This window comes from Brachyistius frenatus, unplaced genomic scaffold (genome assembly GCF_029030835.1).
Source record: "Brachyistius frenatus isolate BFR_SWC_R1_liver_20210118 unplaced genomic scaffold, ASM2903083v1 Contig_138, whole genome shotgun sequence".
NCBI classification, from domain to species: domain Eukaryota; kingdom Metazoa; phylum Chordata; class Actinopteri; family Embiotocidae; genus Brachyistius; species Brachyistius frenatus.
In genome coordinates, this window is record NW_027210737.1 from 234,266 (window position 1) to 259,623 (window position 25,358).

The window sequence follows — 25,358 nt, forward strand, 5'->3', positions numbered from 1 at the left end:
TTTCTGACACGTTTTCACAAAAGTCAACATCTGAAGTCTGTAAAACAACATCTGGTTAAAATAGAGTTAAATTGAAAACAATTGTTGTGGACAGAAGAAGTTAAAATTCAACTATCTGGCCTAACTCACCAAACACAGTTTTGCACAAACCAACGGTGGTCCATTTGATGAAAAGAACACCTTCACTACTAATAGGTATAATGGTCAGGATCAGGATAGTGTGGCAGTCAGTGGCACCAAACATCGTACAAACAGAGAGAAGAGTGGATTCTACTAATGTCAGCAAATTTTGGATGCAAATATCACATGATCAGTCAAAAAAGTGAAAGTGATTAAGAGGTTGGTGATCCAAAGCAGACATACAGTAAATCTCCATTGTGAATTTTCTCAAGAAACGCAAGCAGAACCTTTTTGAGTCTCATCACCGGTGCATCACTGACAATGCATGGGGAGATCTTAAACATGCTGTGTGTGCAAAACAGTTTTAAATATCTCAAAAATTTAAGTGATCGGTAAGAAAGCGAGGATGAAAATGACAAAATCTAAAACAACGAAGTCTCTTAGCTGACCTCAGAAAGCATTTGATAGTTGTGAAATCTGCTAAAGGGAGGTTACCTAGTACTCACTTAGTAGGGTGCACACATTTTTACTAACTGTTTGCTGCAGGGGTCTTATTTACTCTTTTTTCTTTTCAAACAACAGATTACGTAATTTTACTCGAGGTGACAACTTTTGCACACAACTGTATATCTTAAACAAAATATTGCATTGATTTGGTAGATGTATGTAAGTTTGCCACCTGGTAGAAAATGTGTTCTATAGAATATGCAAACCTGGATGGATGGATGGATGGATGGATGGGTGGGTAGGTAGGGGTAGGTAGGTAGGTAGGTAGGTAGGTAGGTAGGTAGGTAGGTAGGTAGGTAGGTAGGTAGATAGATAGATAGATAGATAGATAGATAGATAGATAGATAGATAGATAGATAGATAGATAGATAGATAGATAGATAGATAGATAGATAGATAGATAGATAGATAGATAGATAGATAGATAGATAGATAGATAGATAGATAGATAGATAGATAGATAGATAGATAGATAGATAGATAGATAGATAGATAGATAGATTGATTGATAGCCCTGACATACAAAGTGTGTGTATATATATATATTGTACATAAAAACTGTACATACAAATTAAGGATAAAAACACAGAATAGGTAAAAGCTGAAGGGAAGATCTTGAAGTCAGATAATACTTTCAAGGTTTAAAAACATGCAAATCAACATGCCAAGCAGACTAATAACTACTTGTTAACTACAAATGTAAAGCCCCTCTAAGTCTGCTGTTGCATCAGAGATTTCATAGCTTGGTCACTGAAAGTTACGTAAAGGTATTATTATTAATGTCCAGATGATTATTACTTTATTCTGAAAATATGTTTTGTTGAGACTGATGAGAATAATGGCCTCTCAAATGTTTGTCAATATAAATATTTAAGTTCTTAACTCAGGTGTTTGCACGCAACAGGAGCAGTCTGGGAGCTCATTGATCCACCCCTGGTGATATAAAAGGCAACTCAGGTTACCGACAAATGAACTTTACACACAAAGGGGTGCCAATTGAGAAACCTTTTCACCAATTAATCTGGTTTAGTAATTTACCCAGCCCTGCAAGGCCACCAAGTGAGACACTTTAGACATTTAATTAATGATTGGAAAGTAAATTGGGAACACTGAAAGCTCCCGATGCAATTAATTTATTAACACCCCAAAATCAGTGATGTATCGAGCACGTTAGTCTTCATTGGTGTTGCAAATGAATGGATTGAATTGGGAGCTTTGAGTGTGTACAATCTTCTTCTGCTCACTCCATAACATTATTTCAGCACCTAATTTCATTATATTGGATGAGTGTTCTCTGTTCACGTTGACATTTAATTAATGATAAAATAGCAAATAGGTTTTGAGTTAAATAATCTACATTTCCACTTTATTACCTGATATACTGACCTCGATGACCCCAATACCTTCAACTGTCACAGCTGAGAGTGTTGAGGCTGGTCATGATTAAAGTTAGCTGTGACACACTTTCACACTATTAATTAGCCCTGTAAATAAAATACAAGCTCTTTAAGATAAAGTTATTGCGAAATCCTCTTTTCATTATCGTTGTGTTGGATGCTGTCATAACAAGGCCTCAATGCTTTTGACTTTGTCTGTCTACATTAGAAATTCCTCTTTCACCTGTTTAGTCAAGTGAAGTCACAGAATCATGAAAATCTAAACGATTCGAAGCGTAACTGAAAAATAAAACAGCTCATTGTCACAAGCCATCTATTCAAAAGCAAAGCACCTAAATATATAAGAAGACTTAAGATAAACATGTGCATTGTTGGCTACAATGCTAAAAAGCATAACAACATTTTCTCATTGGAGTCAATCAATACATATTATAATCAAATAGATGCTCATTAGCACTGTGAAACATGCCGAGGATCAGATTTCTGTTGCAATCTCTTGAAAATCTGAAAAAGAGAGAACAAACTAGAATTCAGCTCTATATTCCTCTAAATACACAGGAACATTTATGTTGTGTTGTGGTTCTATAATCTAACTCATCTGTCAAAAGGTGCAATTCCAGTATTCTGCTACAACATCATGTGGGGACAAACTGTTGAAGTAAACACATCCTGCACTGATGCTTCACAATAAAAGCCACTGAGGGCTTATAGGGCATATTTCATTATGTTCCTGTTTTTGTGCTGATGTCACATGTCTTTAGTGCATGTTAAGTCACTAAAGTTTTATATTTATATTTAATATTTTTTACTGCTATTTTATTGCTTTTCTATTATTCTATTATTATCTTATTGCTTCTGTATGCTGCTGTAGCGAAAAAAAATGTCCCCTCGGGGATTAATAAAGTAACTACCTAACCTAACCTAACCTAAAGCAGTGATTGTGATAAAAGTAGAGCAAATAATTGGAATTAGTCAGACTAAGGGTAATTCCACCATCATTCAGTGTCTTTAATCTGTCTTGTGCTGCTGTTACATTATTTGAGATTCAGCCATTATTTAAATTCAAGTTGTATTCATGAATTTGAGAGAAGGCTGAAAGCACTGTTCCACTGCATTATGGTTAAACCTGTCACCACACCGACTAATGATGTCATGGAATACTGGCACAGCCTGCTCATCATCACTCCAACTAAATTCATATTTCCAATTTTACATTCTGTATATAAACAGTACCTTAATACCCCAAAGCAGTTTCTTCCCAACTTAACTGAACTGTGAAATGTATTATTTATTAAGTGTATTCAAGAGTACAATTTTAAACATGAGATTTGAAAAGTATTCTAATAATGTGCCAATGAACAGTGGACAAAGACTGTCTGTTTACCAGACCTGAGTGGAGCCATTCATTTTGTTTTCTGTCTGTATCCTAACCTTTGGAGCTTTCAGATGCGGTCCCATCATCATCATCTGATGTCACGTCTACCTCTAGATCACTGCCTTCCTGGAGCCCTTCTGATTGATGAACAGGTTCCTGGCCGGCTCGTTGGGTATCAGCTCCAAAGAAGGTCTCTCTTCCTGGCTGAAGTGATAAAGGCTAAAAGAGCAAAAAAAAAAAATACAGCAAAGGAGACTGATATATTCATCTATCCATAGAAAAATGCTTACCAAAAGGACCACAGTTTACTCTTTATGGTTGCACAGCATGGGTCTCCAACACTTCACTCGCAAGCTAACAGTAGCTCATTACCCGTTTCCGAGTAGCTCGTTATAGGTACGAACAATATTTACATAAGTTTGACAACTCAAAGTCACTTGATAAATCTGTTTAAATTTGTATCCAATCAAATTCACAGATTGTGGCACAAAGTGATTATTTGCCAACCAGCTGTCAATATTTCTGAGCTGCGGTCAAGTTTGGTTACGCAAGAAACACTAACATCAGGTGATGTCATCAGGCTAGCAAGCATGCAGCCGATTTGACAATGACTGCTGATAGTAGCCAGGCCAATAAGGCAAAAAAGTATACTACATTCATGAAGAATGGGAAACGGAGTTTTTTTCACGAAGGTAAATGACAGATGTGTTTGTCTAATTTGTGGTGCAAATGTGTCAGTCGGTAAAATATGAAACGTCAAGCGCCACTTCACAAAAGTTCAAAGCACTTTTTCAAGGGACTTTCTGACTGGAAGCACTCAACAAACACAGACGAGGAATGAGTTGGAAACACTGCTTAAAAGACAGCAGTCTCTGTTTATCAACCCAACAACAAAGGCCAATGCAGCAATGGAGGCTCCGTTTAAAGTGGTGCACATCTTAACCAAGCACAAAACGCCCTTAACCAATGGCGGGATTGTAACAGACGCAATGACTGCGTTGGCCAATGAAGGTAAAAGACAAATTATGTCTGCAGTTGCCGATGTAAAACGTTGGTGCCAACACTGTGACAAAGAGTGTTGGCTGCAGATGTAGCATAGCTGCTCAAATGGGACGTGGACAGGTGCAAATGGTTTTCGATGGCGTGTGATGAGTCGGTTGACTCCAGTGATACAACCCAGCTGGCTGTCTTCATTTGGGTGGTGTTTTGATGACTTCATACAGCTCTCTTGATGATTCCATGCTGTGCCAGTTACCTCATTAATTGTTTAAAAGACTGAATGCATGTGAACTACAGACAGAAGGAATGTGAAGGCAAGTGGTGTAAAACAGTGACCTATGGAAAGAAAATAGTAAATAAAGTAAGTAATACACATTGTTTTGTTTTCTGTGACAGATGTGAGTAGTGAGCTTCATCAATTGAAAACGTGAATACATGCTAATAGAAAAAAGCATGCACATGCTGTTGAATTTAAACTTGTAATATAAAATGTTTGTGTTGAATATCAATTTGTTTTTGTTCACATAAAAGAAGATGATTCAGCTTATTTAAGCGGAGCTCAGCTATGTGAATAAATGTTACTAAATGTAACTTTTTCATTTTGTCAAATTAGCTCTCAAAGGAAATAAGTTGGAGACCCTTCTGGTACAGGTTCTTGCATGGAATTTGCTTGACAGATCTTCTAACCCTGATTTTATGCAATAAGATTCTGCTAAATTTGGGATTGAGACTTTCATTTTTTTAAAGACTGACAGTGAGGAGTTCGAAAAACATTGGTATTTATTAGACAAAGCAGGTTTAATAAAAATTATGCCACTTAGTGTTATTATTAAGTTGTACGGTCTAGTGAAACTAGAAATAGCTTGGAATTTAGAGTTAGAATATCTGTCTCTTGAAATCAGATGTTTGCTAGTTTCCTAACATTATGGAATTTCAATACAATTGTTCTTACTGTAGAGACCTGCTCCCCCTGCTGCTGGGAACCCGGTGCAACCCCAGTGCAGACCTTCATGTGTCGGACCTGCCTCTCAAGCTTAACCCGGGCCCTCTCGCTGTCTTTGAACCGGCTCTCAGTGTCCCGCAGCCTCAACAGCTCCTCCTGCAGGAGGCTGTGTTGTCTCTGTAAAAGAGCCAGTTCTCCAATGGTTGACCCCACACTGGCCTCCCGATGTCCACCATCTCGCCACCGGGGTTGCCATGCTCCTGTTGTAGCTGGTGCCACACTGTCTTGTGACTGCAGCAGCAACTCCAAGATAGAGTCTTGTTTGATGACAGCACCCTGCAGGACAGGATAGAGAATCATTTACTGATAGGACAAGAATACTGGCAGCACTATTGTGGGTTGCATTAAACTCTACACTTAATTGTTACATCTGCACTTCTACGATGTGAAATTTGAAAATAAGAGCATATCATGATGATCTTGTGAAGCGATAGGCCACAGCTTCACCAGTTTGCTATTATAGAGAAAAGGAATTTAATCAAAGACCTGTTTTAGGATAATTGTCCTTGTACACGTAATGATTTCAAAATAAAAGATGTCTGTTCATTTCATTTGGGTGGGTGGTGCATCTAGCTTGATTGTTTCAAGGTAAACTCTTTTATCAGTGAATATATGATTAAAAGCTGCAAAACAAGTCTAATGTGTGGTATATCACAGTCCTCTGTGCCATAGAGTTCCATTGTTGTCACTTTAATGTGTTAAGTGCCATGAAATAACCTATGTTGTGATTTGGCGGTATATAAATGAAGTTGAATTTAATTGTTGTCAAAAAACCTTTAGAAACACATGAATGAGCCACACTGTTGCACTGGATTCCTTTATTACCATGAACACACACCTGTTTCTCAAAATACTCACTAGAACACTAAGGGCTTGATTTACTAAGATCTCAAATATAGGTACTAAATTGCGTGTTTTTTCCAAACGTTTGCACATTTATTTTGCACCCGTTTTACAGGTGATTTTCTGAGAGTATTTGCGTCACTGATATCAGGTGCAAATCGTTGTATTTAAATGAGGGTTTGCATGTGTTAAAGAGATTCCAGCGATGGAAAACAGAGTGACAACAAAAGCAAAAGCAAATCTGATCCCATTGAAATGAAGAAATCTAAAAATAAAAAGAACAAAACGCTAAATAGGAGATTATCAGCGAGGAAGTCTAAACTGTGGGAAAAAATAAAAGGCGAAAAAAAGGCTTGAAAATAAAACGTCGGCAAATAAAAGAGGAGGAACCGTTATTCGGGTTTGCTGTCACATCCTGAATGTGTCCCGCAGAATTCACAGGTAGCTTCATAAGGTTCCCGATGAATAAAAAGTCACCTGTTCATCACAGAAAGATCTGGACCTGCTGCTCGGTGTTTGTTAGAGGATCTCATCCACCTGTTTTATTTGCTGACGTTTTATTATCAAGCCTGTTTTTCGCCTTTTTCCCCCCCACAGTATTGACTTCCTCGCTGATAATCTTCTGTATAGCGTTTTCTTGTTATATTTATATTTCTTAATTTCAGTGGGATCAGATTTCCATTTCCTTTTGCGGTCGCTCTGTTTTCCATCGCTGGAATCACTTTAACACACGCAAACCCCTCATTTAAATACAACCATTTGCATTTGATTTCAATGACGCAAATACTCTCAATAAATCACCTGTAAAACGGGTGCAAAACGTTTTTGCAAACCTTTGGAAGGAACAGGCAATTTAGTACCCTTTATTTAAGATCTTAGTAAATCAGGCCCACATTTTGTGATCTTCAGTACACACCTATAGACTCAGAGCTACAGCCGGATGGTGCCAGCAGTGATGAGCATAGAACAGGTGGAAGGAATCGTTTTCGTGAGCAAGTATTTCTCGTTATGTCACTTGATCATCATCATCACCTGTGTTACACATATATTTGTAATTTCACCATGGATTTGATACTGAGCAGAGAGTGGACATAACATTTAGTTTCAGATTTTTGGGGAGCAGAAAGAAGTTGCAGTTGGTCAAATTGGTTAGTTGGGGTGTTGGGGAGAGACATCTTGCACCCACTAACCTGCTGTGTGAGTCATGCAGGAGAGAGGGGTGAACTTAAGGGACGGATTTGTGTCTGTGTGGCAGATTTTCTGAGTCTGACACAAAATGTGCTGGGCACTCTCTGTTCAAGTCCATGGTGAAATCGCAAATGCACAATTAACAGTGGTCACAAAAGTGTGTGTAAAATAGTTGCCAATGCCAGTTGGAATAATTCTTAAAGTTATTGCTTCCCCCTGCTCCATGCACATTACTGTGCGTGTGCAACAGGGAAAGTCTTTTTGATCCAACCCTGTGATGACTATTTAAGTGACAAACACATTATGTTGTTATTGTTCATTAATCATGTGTAACTATAGAATGTTATAATATTTGGTGTAAGCTGTGTGCTGGTAGTGACAACACACAGCCCATAAAATAAACATTATAGTCCCTATTAAGACAGGCAGGAGCAACAGGTTTCACTCAGTAACTAATTCTACCCTACTCTACTCTCCATTAACTGCCCAGTATTTATAGACTGCATAGTGTGTAGCATAATATACGCTGTTCCATATGACTCTGAGTTAGAGAAACCCACTCACCTGAAGTGCATGGAGATAAACACTGAGATTCACCAGCCTCTGACAGATCTGTCAAACACAAGCAGCACACTTATTACTGATGTCTGTCTCAAACAGTCCCATTCTTTAAAAACCTTCATCCTTCTTACTGTGGGTGGTGACTTGTCTTGGCTCCTCATGCAATCCTTTAGAATGTAAAAACACACATTATAAGAGTACATTAGTAAAACAGTTCAAATTTACATTGTTGTAAATCTGACATAAATGGTTGCCTGGACATGTGTTCATGCCCAATGTGATCTAGCATCGGTTCTACCAGACACCCCCTCAAGACACCTACTACAACACCTACTACGACACCAACTACAACACCTACTACAACACCTATTACAACACCTACTACAACACCTGCTACAACACCTACTACAACACCTACTACAACACCTATTACAACACCTGTTACAACACCTACTACAACACCAACTACAACACCTATTACAACACCTACTACAACACCTATTACAACACCTATTACAACACCAACTACAACACCTATTACAACACCTATTACAACACCTGTTACAACACCTACTACAACACCTATTATGACACCTACTACAACACCTATTACAACACCTATTATGACACCAACTACAACACCTATTACAACACCAAACCTACAACACCTACTACAACACCTATTATGACACCAACTACAACACCTATTACAACACCTATTACAACACCTGTTACAACACCTACTACAACACCAACTATTACAACACCTATTACAACACCTATTACAACACCTGTTACAACACCTACTACAACACCTATTACAACACCTGTTACAACACCTACTACAACACCAACTACAACACCTATTACAACACCTATTACAACACCTACTACAACACCAACTACAACACCTACTACAACACCTACTACAACACCTACTACAACACCTATTACAACACCTACTACAACACCTGCTACAACACCAACTACAACACCTATTACAACACCTACTACAACACCAACTACAACACCTATTACAACACCTATTACAACACCTACTACAACACCTATTACAACACCTGTTACAACACCTACTACAACACCTATTATGACACCAACTACGACACCTACTACAACACCTATTATGACACCAACTACGACACCTATTACAACACCTACTACAACACCTACTATGACACCTATTACGACACCTACTACGACACCTATTACAACACCTATTACAACACCTACTACAACACCTATTACAACACCTGTTACGACACCAACTACAACACCTATTATGACACCAACTATGACACCTACTACAACACCTATTATGACACCAACTACGACACCTATTACAACACCTACTACAACACCAACTACAACACCTATTACAACACCTATTACAACACCTATTACAACACCTACTACAACACCTATTACAACACCTATTACAACACCTGTTACAACACCTACTACAACACCTATTATGACACCAACTACGACACCTACTACAACACCTATTATGACACCAACTACAACACCTATTACAACACCTATTACAACACCTGTTACAACACCTACTACAACACCAACTACAACACCTATTACAACACCTGTTACAACACCTACTACAACACCAACTACAACACCTATTACAACACCTATTACAACACCTATTACAACACCTGTTACAACACCTACTACAACACCTGTTACAACACCTACTACAACACCTATTACAACACCTGTTACAACACCTACTACAACACCAACTACAACACCTATTACAACACCTATTACAACACCTACTACAACACCAACTACAACACCTACTACAACACCTACTACAACACCTATTACAACACCTACTACAACACCAACTACGACACCTACTACAACACCTATTATGACACCAACTACGACACCTATTACAACACCTACTACAACACCTACTATGACACCTATTACGACACCTACTACGACACCTATTACAACACCTATTACAACACCTACTACAACACCTATTACAACACCTGTTACGACACCAACTACAACACCTATTATGACACCAACTATGACACCTACTACAACACCTATTATGACACCAACTACGACACCTATTACAACACCTACTACAACACCAACTACAACACCTATTACAACACCTATTACAACACCTACTACAACACCTATTACAACACCTATTACAACACCTGTTACAACACCTACTACAACACCTATTATGACACCAACTACGACACCTACTACAACACCTATTATGACACCAACTACAACACCTATTACAACACCTATTACAACACCTGTTACAACACCTACTACAACACCAACTACAACACCTATTACAACACCTGTTACAACACCTACTACAACACCAACTACAACACCTATTACAACACCTACTACAACACCTATTACAACACCTATTACAACACCTACTACAACACCTGCTACAACACCTATTACAACACCTATTACAACACCTACTACAACACCTATTACAACACCTACTACAACACCAACTACAACACCTATTACAACACCTATTACAACACCTACTACAACACCTACTACAACACCTATTACAACACCTACTACAACACCTACTACGACACCAACTACAACACCTATTACAACACCTATTACAACACCTACTACAACACCTACTACAACACCTACTACCACACCAACTACAACACCTATTACAACACCTATTACCACACCTACTACAACACCTACTACGACAATGGTTGCTACGACACTTAGTTTTATGTAAGTAACATTACCATACATACTGCGGGCACGTTGCATAAGTTAAATGTGTAATGTTGCATAAGTAATCTACTGAAGTTAAAATACATCCACATTAAATTTTGCTTTTCTCACTGACTCAAACAGTGGTCTCCAAGTGACCTGACTTCATCACTCTTTCTAATTCATTACATGGTTTCCTTCTTCGACCTGGGTCATCACAGTCCGACTCCAAAGGGCACCTTGTGCGGGTCCCTCTGAGGCTTTGACAAAACGTCAGTGTATGATTAACTGGGAATATAAACAGGCTTGTCTTGTCTGTCATCCTTGAAGATGAGTTAAAGACTCAAATGAATTTCCCTAGTAAAATAAATGTTATAATGCCAAAGTGTTTTAGTGTGAAAGTAGCTGGACAGCATCACGTGCCATAACTGTAGTTACAATAATACATCCATGGCTCAAACCACCATGCCATGTGCCGCATTTACTGTTTCAGTGTAAGCAAACTAGGGATAGTTTGACACTCCCACATGACTGTTCAGCTATATAAAGTTGGTAAGATGATGTTAACACTTTTCAAATGATGAGAAAGTATCAAGCTCCAGATCAGCCAGAGCCACTGCTCTAAAACTCCTTTCCCTTCAGCTACACCTTGGTCCCCAGCTCACCTTTGCTGCAAAGTAATTATGGGCTCCGTTGAGAAACATATCTTCATCACCTGAGAGGAGAGAAACACAGCAGTCACTTACAACTTGTTCTAGAAATATAAAAATGTATTTATACCAATGTCCGACCATTTTATTACAGCAAACAAAGATCAGACAGGGAGTTATGGTTTTGTTTTTATTAAAATTGAATTTGAATTTGATGTTCAGTCAAGTGTAAAAATCACATTAGGATAGTATCTGTACTTTTTTGGGGAACTATTTGTATGAGCATTTGGTTGCATGGCTCAATATGGTAGTTGTAATAACACTGTGTCCTGCTTCACCTGCTCAACTCTCAAGTTATTAATGTATTCACTGTTGTCAAATTTAGGTGAAACTTTAGCATTTCATTAATGTAACATCTCTTTACACATACAGTATATGTACATATACTGTATGTGTAAAGAGAACATTGGTAGGGGAGGCTGTGGCTCAGACGGTAGACTGGGTTGCACACTAATCAGAAGGTTGGTGGTTCAATCCCCAGCTCCTCCTGTCCACATGCCCAAGTGTCCTTGAGCAAGACACTGAACCCTAAGTTGCTCCCGATGGTGAACCATCGGTGTGAATGTTCTCCTGATGGCAGCACCTTGCATGGTGATCTGTCTCATTATTGTGTGAATGGGAAAACCATGTTAAAGCACTTTGAGACTGAAAGGTGATAAAGCGCCATACAAGTACAGACCATTTACCATTTAAAGTTGTTCTGTATGTATTACACACTGGATTTCTGTCTGTTTTGTGTATCCTCTATGTTCATCTATATTGTTAGTGATTATTATACTTTTGTGTTGCTGGAAAATGATGAAGAATGCAATAAAACATTAGTTTGTGTTGTAAGAGAGGAATTTTTACTGACTCACTGGTTTCTACCATCATGTGGTTGTGATGGCACAAAGCAGGGTTGTCCATGCCGGAGCCCAGAAGAAGCTCACACAACCTGTCCACTGTGAACACACACACACACACACACACACACACACACACACACACACACACACACACACACACACACACACACACACACACACACACACACACACACACACACACACACACACACACACACACACACACACACATGCATATATATCTTTATAACTCAGATGTCATTTTTGCTATTAACTTATACAGTCACTTCAGAATCTAGTCATACTCAATCACTTTTTGCACACTTTATTGTGTTTTCGATTTCATCCATTATCTATTACCCTTTGACCTGTACAGACTCACGGTGGGGCTGGAACCTCCCCCAGATGACTTTGGGAAAAGGCAGGGTACACGCTGGACAGCTCGCCAACACAGAAATACAGACAAGCATGGATTCTCACATTCACACCTAGAGGAAATCCTCAACATGCAAAACTCCACACAGAAAGCTCCCGGCTGAGGTTGGAGCCCAGAAACTTCTTGCGATGAGACCATGCTCACCACTGGACCACTGTTCCGCTTGAGTGAAAACATGTGTTTTGACATTTTTACTCTTTCTGTACAATAAAGTGTGCACAAAGTGTAAATTAGTCAATTGAATTTGTTCTTATTTGTTGCTTAATATTTCTTGAGTGTAACTTGTATGGGTTGTCATTTAGATGATGTCACTCATGCAAAAAATTTAATTGTGTTATTGTCACTAACCCAGTCAGAAAACCTCATTTTAATTTCTGTCTGCTACAAAAATAAGTTAAAAAACTACTACTTCTAACTGTAAAAAAGGGAAGTTGTGTCCAAACTAACTAATGGGTGTGATTATTTGTTGAAGTTGTATATATATATATATATATATATATGTATATATATATATATATATACATATATATATATATAAAGTTGTAAATAATATTTTTTGGCACACAATAAATCTGGAAGAATTACCCTCAGCTGTGGCATCCAGCAGGAGTTTTTCTGCACGGGGAGCTTGTGGTGTGTCCGCCCTGAACAAGTAGCGAGTGATGGGAGGCTGAAGGCCCTCTTGACCACTTGTCACCTCTGCCAGCTCACAGAATAAAGTCACCCTCTCCTGTAGAAGCTCCAGCATTTCCTGGTCCTTGTGCTGGAGGTCAGCTGTGGGTGGTGGGTGAACATTAATTAATCATGGATCAGACACAACTTAATTCGACAAAAGACAATGAATTCTGCCTATTCCTAAATCCCCTGGTCAACACATGTATACTTTAAGCGACACACAGCCCTAATACATACACCCAACATATTATAGCATCATAGCAATATTGTGATCAATAGAGACAGTAAATTAAAACAGAGGTTCATTGTTTTCTACACAGAAACCCCAGAAAGTGCCATTAACACCATGGTTCAAACAGAATCAAAACAGAAAGAAAAAGGCTACTGATAGAAGCACATTTTCTGACATCACTGAAATATATAAGTAAAAACAATAAATAACAATGTGCCCTTTTTAGAGCAAATGGAAACAAGACAAATGCAAGTTGAAAATAGTTCAAACAGAGCATAAAGTTTGGATGAACTGGCACAAGAGAAAAGGAGAAGGCTCTGGAAGAAAAAGAATCTGAGCAACCTGAGTGTCACATGAACGAAGCCACACACACACTCACAAGGTTAGTGGGAGGTTACAGGAACAGCTCACATTTGTACATTTCGTGCATTGGTTGTTTAAGTTGAAAAGACACCAACTGAAAAAAACAACAAAGTAACAATTCTCTTTTTTATTAAGTTTTGGAGCAGCCTTACATCGGGTGTGAGGAAATACGCTTCTGTTTGGTTTATGAACTTTCTATCAAATACCCTGAGATTGTTTAGACATTTATAAATTCAGAGGAACTCCTAAAATACACTTTTATAGTAGGGTAGTCGTAAACTTCTGAATTGCCATCCACATCTATTGTTCAGTGTAGGTCTCGTGTTGAGTTCATGGGTAGCTCCCCTCATTTGGAAAACAATCAGTTTCAAACAAAAGTGGTGACACAGATTGTTGTAAGTGACTTACAAATGTAAAAACTTTCCAATTAAATGTTTTCTTCAATTAAGGATGCAGTGAGTCTGTATATCAGCTGCTTGTATTGCTTTTTTAAAAATCAGTCATTTCATTCATAAAAAATGAAATTAATGTTTGTCTTCTAACCTTTGAGCCGCCGAAGGTGAGCCTTGTATTCAGTCTCAATGAGGGGGAACTCCTCTCTTGATGGGCACCTAAAGAAAGTAACACAAACTCTGTTATTAGTGATATGATGGACATTAATGTTTCGTTTTTTCAATTTGGTTCGTTGGGTTTTGTGCTTTTAGACAGGCTATATTTACAAATTATTAGGCAGATATAATGCTGCACCACCACAGATCATGTCTCCCAGAAGAGATAAAGAAAAACAATTTTATACCAACTTAGGTTTCACTTCTGGATTTCTACTAATCACTACTATTGTTTTTGTTTTTTGATTGATGGAACAATATAACATGACTCAACATACAGGATAGAGGAGTTTCTTAGTAATGAGGTCACAATGCCTTGAATGACAAAGCATTTAAGGCAGCTTAAGAAGAAACGCGTTCTTATGTAGCACAAATAACTTCAATCAAATGGAAGTTTTTCACCTGTCATGGTACAAGTTTGTAAGGAGACACAAGTAAGCCCCTCTGTGCTTCTCTTACTGTATCCCAAAGCTGCTAATAAGATCATACTGCTCAGTCTTTGAATTGTGCATGAGGAGCTGACACAGTTGTCATTATTGTAATGATATTTTGTTACTTTCTGTTGCCAACACACTGTGCTGTGCTGCGGTTTATGGAATTTTCTTAGTTCATCATCTTCAGAATAAGTCTTGAATCATCTGTCAGCTAACAGCTGTGTTTAGGAATCATATGCCCTAAGCAAAATCCAAAGTTCATCACCAACCAGTCCGTTTGTCCAATTGATTTTCCCAACTCAGAGACAATCACCGAAAAAACAAATCTGGTAATTGGCAGCTCCATCGTAAAAAACATTGGTAAACATATTCCTGGGACCTAAGCAGGAAATGCTGAGTCATATGTTAAACTGCTGGTAAATATAGCATGGTCATTATTCATGCTGATGGTAATGAGGCCCAATTACAGCAATCGGAGGAGTAGTTTCCTTTTTCAATGTGAGCAATTTTTCAAAAAGTTTTGATGATGACCTTTTTTTCCACAATGAAAATAAAACAAAAACTGAATTTAAATCTATGTCAATACGATAATTATGACAACAATATTTTGCATGTTTGTTCAACACATGAATACAAAACAAACATGTTCAAGGTGAACAAATTGAAAGATTAGCTAATTACTGTTTTATCCCCAAAAAACGTCTGTGGAATCAGACACTGTTCAGTAAATACAGAATAACTCTTGGTTAGAAGCAGCTGACGTGTTTCACTGCTGGTAATAATTAGAACCTTACATTCAGTATCATTGTGTCTGTCAGTAATGTTATCTGATGTTACTGTTTTATGAACTAAATTCATGTATAAATCACAACAAGAAGCAACAGCCGAACATACAGGGAGAAGCCAATATTTATAAAAAGGTAAGTGTGGTGGCGGGGTGTGGTTTGGCTCCTCTGCAGGAGTGACTGATTGGGGGAGTGGTTCAGGGACCGGTGCCTTGAAGAGGCTTAATTGGCACAGCTGCAGGGAATCACTGATTGTCTCTCCCCAGATAAAAGCCCTAGCAGGTCACCAGACGGGTGGCACTCCTGACAGACTGAGCAGCAGGCTGGCTGCACACTGGAGGTGGGTCGTGGGATGTGTGCTCAGAGGATCAGCAGGAAAGCACACAGTAGTCGCTATTGTTTGTGTTTGAATAAACACATCGGAAACCGTATTTTGTCTGAGTGTTGTTCGTTCACGCTGGAAGAATCCACGGTGATGGCAAAATGTTCGTCACACTGGCGCCCAATGTGGGGCTCAGCAGGGAGATGGACAGACAGCAGATGGGCATGCCAGCGCAGCCGGTCCTCACCATTGGACAGATGATGGGGAGATCGCGACCATGCAGCGGGACCTTGCTGAGACCAACAGGCAGTTCCTGGGGGCGCTGCTGGCCCAGGGGGAGAGGCAGGCTCAGGTACTCGGGGCTCGCAGCAGTCGGCTGCAGCTCTGCCGCCGTCGGCCGGCCTCTTCTATGCTGGAGGGGACGGCCCTACAGAAAATGACAGCAGCTGATGACGCTCAGTCATTCCTCGACAAGTTCAGGAACACATTTCCTGACATCAGGAAAGCCATCCTGGACCGGCTGGGCCTTTCACCGGAGGAGCACCGACGGAGGTTCCGTGAGGCCAGGCTGGAGCCAAAGGACCGGCCCTTCGCGCATGCCCAGCGGCTGAGGGATGCCGTAGCCAGGTGGTTGCGACTAGGGAGCTCGGTGGGGGAGCAGGCTTTGCTAGAGAAGGTGGTGGTCGAACAATTCCTGAAAGGGTCTGCCAGCCAAAATGGCGGCGTGGGTCCACTGCCACCATCCTGCATCGCTAAATACTGCCATCATTTTGGCAGAGGACCACCTCGCTGTCCACTGCAGTGGTCAGGGAGACGACAGGCGCCCGCTGGCTCCAGCTCAGCTGACTCCCGCCCCTCGGAGGAGGGTCCAGCCACTGCTCTTGGCTCGGCACTACCACCTCCGCCATCTCACCCTCTCACTCATATCTTGTCTCAACAGGTCCCTGCAGCTGCCGGCGCCTTCCCAACCTACAGGGGGCCCCTCAGACGTCAGGGCAGGAGTGTTGGAGGTGCAGGCGGCCCGGGCACTGCCGGAAGGAGTGTCCACTCCTGGACGTAGACCAGGTGATCCGGGTTGCCGGCCCTCCAACACCCTCCCCCGGTCCAGGGTCGACATACCGTGTTCCGGTAAGGATCCAGGGGGTGTACATCAGGCAATGGTGGATTCTGGCTGTATACAGAGCCTGGTTCAGCCCGGGGCGTTGGTGGAGGCATGGTGGGTGCAGATTAGGTGTATGCATTGGGATGTTCACGAGTATCCCATAGTGTCAGTGGAAATTAGATACATGGGGAAAAAGCATAGTGTGAAGGTTGCGGTGAACTCCCACCTACGCACCCCCTAACCTTGGGAACAGATTGGCCGGGGTTTCATAAATTAATGGGGCAGTGTGCAGGGGTCAGACTGTATAGAGTGAGTCGTGACACTCAAACAGGACAGGAAAACACCCAGTTATTGGTGCCGAAAAGCCGCCGGGCAATAATTTTCCAGGTGGCTCACTATAACCCGATGGCTGGCCACATGGAATATGCTAAAACACTGGCCCGGATAATGACCTGATTTTATTGGGGGGGAATGTGCGCTGGTGGTGTGCATCCTGCCCGGAGTGTCAGCTGGTAAACCAGCCGACCATTACAAGGGTGCCTTTGCATCCTCTACCATTGATGGAGGTCCCATTTGAGCGGATCGGCATGGACCTCATCGGGCCATTTCACCGGGGTGCACGCAGATATCACTTTGTGTTAGTTCTGGTGGATTACGCAACTCGATATCCCGAGGCAGTGCCATTGCGCAGCATTTCTGCAAAGAGTGTCGCGCAGGCTCTGTTTCAGGTCATCTCCCGAGGCGGAATTTCGAAAGAGATTCTGACTGACCAGGGCACCTCGTTCATGTCACGAACACAGAGAACTTTACGGATTACTGGGGGTTAAGTCTATTCTGACCAGTGTATACCACCCACAGACCAATGGTCTTGTTGAGCGTCTGAATAAGACTTTAAAGTCCATGATCCATAAATTTATCCACGAAGATGAACACAATTGGGATAAATGGCTTGATCCTCTGTTGTTTGCAGTGCGGGAGATCCCCCATGCCACCACGGGATTTTCTCCCTTTGAACTGCTGTTTGGCAGGAAACCATGAGGGGTGCTCGACCTGCTTAAGGAAAACTGGGAGGAAGGTCCGAGCCCCAGAAAAAACGAAATTCAATATGTCCTGGACCTACGAGCAAAACTCCTCACACCGGGAAGGCTGTCACCAGGCTGCTCCAGGCCCAGGAACGTCAACAACGGCTGTACAACAGAGGGGCCAAGCTGAGGCAATTCACACCGGGAGAAAAGGTACTTGTATTGCTTCCTTCTTCCAGCTTCAAACTCCTCGCCAAGTGGCAAGGGCCCTTTGTGGTCACACGGTGAGTAGGGGATGTTGACTATGAGGCGGTGCGTTCTGACAGGGGAGGAGCTACACAGCTCTACCACCTCAACCTCTTAAAAGCAAGAGGTTTGTCACAGCAAGCTAATGTTTATCTACGTTATTTATCTAATGCAACACAGGTGACAGATGTAATGCCAACATTACTTTCAGTCTCATATGTTGCTGTCAGAAGAAATTAGTCCGTTTCAGGTAAAGTGAAGGCACTCCATCTCAGTCATACTCACATTAGACAAATAGCTGTATTAATGTTATCCAGCAATTCTCTTCTCAAGCTGAACACGGACAGTAAACAACATTTTAATAAAAAAGTAAGTGAACCATCTTCTAAAATCGTCTTCTCTAATCTTCAGTGAATGTTACTGCAGTAACGCTAATGGTAGGTTCAGCAGAACGGAGAGACAAAAGTACCATGGACAAAGTAACACGTGCAACCATGGTAACTACACAAAGAGGACAACAGCTGTAACTTCAAAATTCTTGCAAGATAAAATAAATTAAATACGCAACAATGTTCATTGCTGCTTCTGGATCATGTTTCTATCTGGTTTCTTCTTTGGAGAGTTTTAACCTGCCCCGACCTGCTGGATCCCCGACGTGAAGCTGCTTGCAGTTTTAATTATCTCTTGTTTCTCTATGCTGCTCTTTTCTCTCACCGCTCTTTCTGCCCCCAAACCGGTTGAGGCAGATGGCCACCCATCTGTGAGTTTAGTTCCGTCGGAGGTTTCTGCTGTCAATAGGTAGTTTTTACTTCCAGCTAATGTGCACATGGGAATTGTTGTTAGTAATGTTGTCAGGACTTTACTATGTTTAGCGTTCTGAACCTACAGGATTATCAAAGACACCATCCCATCATCCCAGTCACAGACTTTTTCAGCTACCGCCATCTGTCCGGTGGACTCGAGGCTCAGACCTGCAGGCTCGGCAACAGTTGTTGTTTTTTTCCACCATGCAACCAGGCCCATGAAAATTTGACATGAACAGTGCAGTTCTCTTCAGTTCTACACAGCCATCAAAAAAAATAAATCCATCACCACATCCTTCATCTTCATCTGGTTCAGCTCTGCATCCTCACACTGCAGCTGCAGCACATGTACAGAGAAGGTAATCAGCTGAACACTCTCCTCTCACACACCTGCATTCATTCAGGAAGAAGAGATGAGCGGGCAGGATGCTGGAAAATCCGCACACTGTTCCAGCAGTTTCCATCAGAGAGGAGACGGACTGTAAGAGCTCCATGAATTCGGACAAACCACCACTTGCACAACTTTCCCAGGGCTATTATTCACATAAACAAGGACCCTTCACTCATTCCTCCTGTGTGAAAAATACACAACACACTACCGATTCTGCAATTGCACAAAACTGCCATGTCATATATAACCAGCCATGAATCTGACATAAACAATCAATGCTTGGAGTATTTTTGTGATTGTTGCTCCAAAAATATTTTTTTTCAAAACTTGTGATCTAATTTGTGGAGTCAGTTTTGTTTGTACAATTGCGTGAATTAGAAAAAAACTGCAAGTCGAGAAAACAAAATGTTTTGTTTTTTTAAATATTACCCGATAAAGGAATAAATATATAGTCACTAACTTTGATAATAATCATGTTGTGCATCACATAATTATTTTAGTTATCTTTTTTTAAATGATCGAACTTGGAAAACAATGGGGATAAAAGTTTAACAGAACAGACGGTCTGTGACTAATACAGAAACAACGACTACATCAGCTGTCAAAATAAAAGCCATAGATGCTGTTGAATCCATGTTCATTCAACACAGACCTGCTGGATGCACACAAACAAAGTGCAGTCTCTTACAACTTCACGTGTGTATACAATTATTTTAACATTTAGTAATATGGAATCACTTCCTTTGATAATAAACATTTAATTAGAAATTTTAATGCGAAGACCACATTTCCAGCAAATACTGTCACTTTTGGTTTTTCTTTTGGTTTTATTTGATGATGAGAAAACAGGAGCAGAGCCTTCCTGATTGAAAATGAGATATTTATTTTTAAAAGTTTTGTTTTAAAATATTTTACTTCATACCGTAATACTTTCAGCACAGTTTCTTCTGACCACATCTTTTGCAAAAAATTGAGGGAAAAAAAAAAAATGCAAGCTAAATATTGCAGAGTTTGCTCAAATTTGCAACTATATTATACTATGTTGTATCCAGTACTACATGACCTCATCTGATTGCATTGATCATTTGAATACCTCCTATCAAATAACACAAAAAAACAAAACACTGTAGATATTCTTATTGTTCTATTAGTGTAAATGGTCTATTTCATTTTTTTTTTTTTTTTTTTTTTTATCTCAGAAATGTATGTGTGCATGTGTGTATATGTAAGGTTGTGAGTATATATATGTATGTTTCTTTAGAGTTTTCTTAGGTTTATATACTGATTTGTTCCTCTAGTTTGTTCTTTATTTTTGACACCTGCACCAAGTGAAACTCCTTGTATACCTGTACTCGGCCAACACTAAGGATTTTAATTCTGATAGATTGTTCGGTCTCACTCACAAAATATTTTGGAGTTATTCCTTAAAATGAGGGAAAGTGCTGTGTGTGTGTTGGTGTGTTTGCCCACCTGCTGACAGTGTGCTGGATGTGGCGGATCCAGATGTTCTTGTCCTCCTTGCTGGCAGCATGGAACTCATACATCTCAGGAGGGGAGGAGTCACTAATGAGGAACATGCCTCGTTCCTGATTGGCTATATCCCTGATTATCAGGTTCTGAAGTGATAGTACTGGAGGTTTGTCCTTAATCACACAACAAAGTATTGTTTGGAGAAAGTGACACAGAAAAAAGGTGAGAGAATGACAATGAAATTATCCGTTGCTGAATTCAGTTTAATTTTAGTGTGCTTTTGTATCTCTGTGAGAAAATGTCTTACCAGACACGGAAAGATGAACCTCTGGTCTTTCTCCTGCAGTAAAACTAGGATGTCTCTCATCAACAAGACCTGCATATCTACACACACACACACACACACACACACACACACACACACACACACACACACACACACACACACACACACACACACACACACACACACACACACACACACACACACACACACACACACACACACACACACACACACACACACACACAGATACGTTATACAAAAGTACACTGAAAACACAGTCAGAAGTTGTCTTTGTCCATCATGTGAACACATATAAAGCTAAAGTCATATCAATCTGGATATTAAAGTCATATCAAGGTGGAGGACTGCTGACTCGGACGGGGGGCATCACCGGGCGGTGGAAAGAGCACTTTGAGGAACTCCTAAACCCAACCAGCTTTTGAAGCCTTGGGGGGAGTCGCACCCATATCCCTGGCAGAGGCTTCTGAGGTAGTCAAAAAGCTCCTCGGTGGCAAGGCGCCAGGGGTGGATGATGAGATCCGTCCTGAGATGCTGAAGGCGCTGGACATTGCTGGGCTGTTTTGGCTGACACGCCCCTTCAATGTCGCATGGGGGTCGGGAACAGTACCCATGGACTGGCAGACCGGGGTGGTGGTTCCCATCTTCAAAAAAGGGCACCGGAGAGTTGCTCCAACTATCAGGGTATCACACTACTCAGCCCCTCGGGCAAAGTTTATGCCAGAGTGCTGGAAAGGAGGCTCCGACCGTTTGTCAAACCTCAGATTCAAGAGGAGTAGTGCGGATTCCGTCCTCGTTGTGGAACAGTGGACCAGCTCTTTACCCTCGCAACATGACTGGAGGGGGCCTGGGAGTTTGCCCATCCAGTCTACATGTGTTTTGTGGACTTGGAGAAGGCTTTCAACCGGGTCTCACGGGGTTTTTTTTGTGGGGGTTGCTGCAGGAGTACAGGGTGCCGGACCTGTTGCAACGGGCCATCTGGTCTCTGTACAACATCAGCAGGAGCTGTGTTCGTATTCTCGGCAATAAGTCAGACACGTTCCCGGTGGGTGTTGGCTTCCACCAGACCTGTCCTTTGTCACCGGTCCTGTTTGTGACCTTCAGGGACAGGATATCTAGGCACAGCCGGGGGGAGGAGAACGTCAGGTTCAGGGGTTTCCGGATCGCATCTCTGCTGTTTGCAGATGACGTGGTCCTGTTGGCCTCTTCAGACCATGACCTGGGAGAGGGAAATCTGGGTCAGCTTGCTTGGCCTGCTGCCAATGTGACCCGACCCCAGATAAGCGAAAGATGATAGATGGATGGATGGATGGATGGATATCAATCCCCAAAGCTTTTGCTGTCATCTTCTGTTTTTTTTTCAGCTCATGTTACTTGTTTTGCTGTCAAAAAGAAAAAACAGCAATTTGAAGGCATCTCATGACCCTGTCAGGACCAGAAACAGTGACTATAGAGAGTCATCTGTCAAGCTGAGAAATACAGTGTCACACTGTGTCAGAAAATGTCAAGCCCAAAAACCATAAAAATGTTTACATTATTAAGTTAAGAGTCAACAAAAAAATATCACATGGGAGCAAAATTAACTGGTTCCAAGAACTTTACAAGAGTATTTTTAGTGTGTGACAGAAATAATAATAATATTGGTTGTTTGAAAGTTAAACAATCAAAAAAGCAATCAACTCCTTTGTTTGTATTTCGTCCAACGTAAACTAAAAATTCTTAAGATTTACTTTTGGCCTATTGAGTTCTATTTTCTTTATTAACATTGGGCCAGATAGATTGTTGTTGAATTGTTGGGTTTTCCTCTACAATGTTGTGTAGTTCTGTTGTGACAACCTTACTTTGTTAGCGCTACATAAATAAAACTGACAAATTATAACAGTAACTTTCTTTACTGTAGCCAGTAGTCAGTGTTAACCTATACCTATACTTAACCTACCATTGTTAAAAGAAAATATTGCTCTATGTAGCACTACATACTTAAAGTTCACTTACGTTGAACCCAAACTGATCTTTTCACCATGTTGAGTACCTTTAATCCTGGATCCTGGAGTTTTAAACAGAAGGGTCCCTTCATGGACCAGTTTCCTGCGGAGCAACTCTCCTGGCTTGAAGAGTCCACCGTCCCTCACTCTGGTCTCCGCCCGTTGGTCCAGCTTGGTTTGGATCTCTTGCATTCGCTGTGTTTTCTCCAGTTCCTCCATCTGCCAAACAGGGTAAAAGTCATGGAAAAACAGTGGATTAATGAAACGGGAGTTAACCGAAAGATTGGATTCAACATGAATGTATTCTCAGTCATCCAGGTCGTGGTCAATCTAAGTGTTTTCAAAAGGTAAGTGGACTTTCTTGAGTTTTGGATGAGAAATTAAAAACTCTCCTCCAAAAGTCTTCCCCTCTCATCCGAAAGGCTTCTTCAGTTCTAACAGACTGGAACATTTAGTCCGCTCAGTCGGTGCAACTGGGACAGACAGAAATGAAAAGTGATAAAGCAGTGAAGCATCATCAGCTGAGATGTTCTGAGATGTAGCCTTGAAGGTTGGAAGGACTATGAAAGTTGTCTTTGACGTGTCTGATTTGTTAACTCACACTTGAGTTTGATTTTTTTTAAAGTGAAGTAGCAACAGTTAACAGTCATTATTTAAAAGATGCACAGCCACATTTATGATCCTGATTATGAGATAGTTTTCTAAAATAACAAAGTAATCCACAACAGACTAAAACAATGCTTCATAATGTGCCTGAGAATCTTCAGGGTTTTAAGATTTCTTCAATATCAAAGCAACTAGGTGATAGTTGTCAGTACATCAGCACATTAGGACATAGGTTACTTGATGTAAGCTACTTAGATAATTATTAAATAATGAAATATATAAAATGGGGCTGATGCTGGACAGTGCACCTAATGTATTAATGGCATGTTTCTTACATATGTTCACACAAGTAATGTTTTTAAACGTGATGAAAAAAAACAAAACACTTAAATTAACATCCAAGCTTATGTTCATTACATTCAATCAGGTGCCTTCACTCATGTCTTGTCAAGCTAAGCAATGATTAATAACCTTAAGATCTTATTTATTTGATAGTGAGTTATAATTATGTAAAAAAATGTTTTTTTTCTCTACTAGAAAAAGTATAGATGCATTGACTTACTGTCGTTTAATTTTTTTCAGCTGTTCTTTCACCTTAGTGGCCATCAGACAGATTCAGTATCAAAATCAAGTTCAGATCCATGCAACCTTTCTCGTTTCCTATTTTTTGCCTTGAACATAATTGTTTTTGCATTAGAGTTACGAATGAATGACAAAATAAAAATATCATTTTCATTTTCGGATTTGGGGTTTTTAATTGGATTTGAAAGGAACAAACGATACACAGATTATTCAGCATGGTGTTGTGAGTTGTCATATTCTCGCTAATGTAGTAATCAGACAGAAGTTTGGTACCTGCTGATCTATTGAGCTAAGAAGTTCTCTGACCATCGAAAGAGCCTGCGCCACAGAGGAGGCCTCTTCTTCATCATCTGGATGCCACACAAACACACAGGCATTATTGTCATTGTACAAGAAACAAAGACAACAAACACCATGTAGACATATTATCATGAAGTCAGCCTTATCCATCTTTTTTTTTTAATCCTTAAACTATTCATGACAGTTGCTCAGACTAAACAATAACAAAATTAAACTTGAATAAAACCGTATAGTAAGATGAGTTTTTTAAGTGTTTAAAGTTATAGTTCCTCTTGCTGAAATTAATTTTGGCTCTGTTGATGGGAGCACCTGCTATTTTTGTTCATATAAGTGCAGCAGCAATGGATACACAATCTTTGGTTGATA

General features: G+C 40.4%; 1 protein-coding gene across 1 annotated transcript in view; it reads right to left on the minus strand.

Annotated features, from left to right (window-relative positions):
• Nucleotides 1–1,040: 1,040 nt before the first annotated feature.
• Nucleotides 1,041–25,358, minus strand: part of arhgef2a (Rho guanine nucleotide exchange factor (GEF) 2a) — a 43,958-nt gene continuing 19,640 nt past the window's right edge. The window contains exons 11-23 of the mRNA XM_069715101.1: nt 24,966–25,042; nt 23,552–23,723; nt 21,523–21,599; nt 21,216–21,388; nt 14,576–14,643; nt 13,348–13,536; nt 12,339–12,422; nt 11,437–11,486; nt 8,125–8,160; nt 7,997–8,044; nt 5,351–5,677; nt 3,456–3,618; nt 1,041–2,528 (exon numbers count right to left, since the gene is read on the minus strand). Coding sequence (XP_069571202.1) covers nt 2,500–2,528; nt 3,456–3,618; nt 5,351–5,677; nt 7,997–8,044; nt 8,125–8,160; nt 11,437–11,486; nt 12,339–12,422; nt 13,348–13,536; nt 14,576–14,643; nt 21,216–21,388; nt 21,523–21,599; nt 23,552–23,723; nt 24,966–25,042 — 1,493 coding nt within the window. The 3' untranslated portion in view covers nt 1,041–2,499. The remainder of the gene's footprint in view (nt 2,529–3,455; nt 3,619–5,350; nt 5,678–7,996; nt 8,045–8,124; nt 8,161–11,436; nt 11,487–12,338; nt 12,423–13,347; nt 13,537–14,575; nt 14,644–21,215; nt 21,389–21,522; nt 21,600–23,551; nt 23,724–24,965; nt 25,043–25,358) is intronic.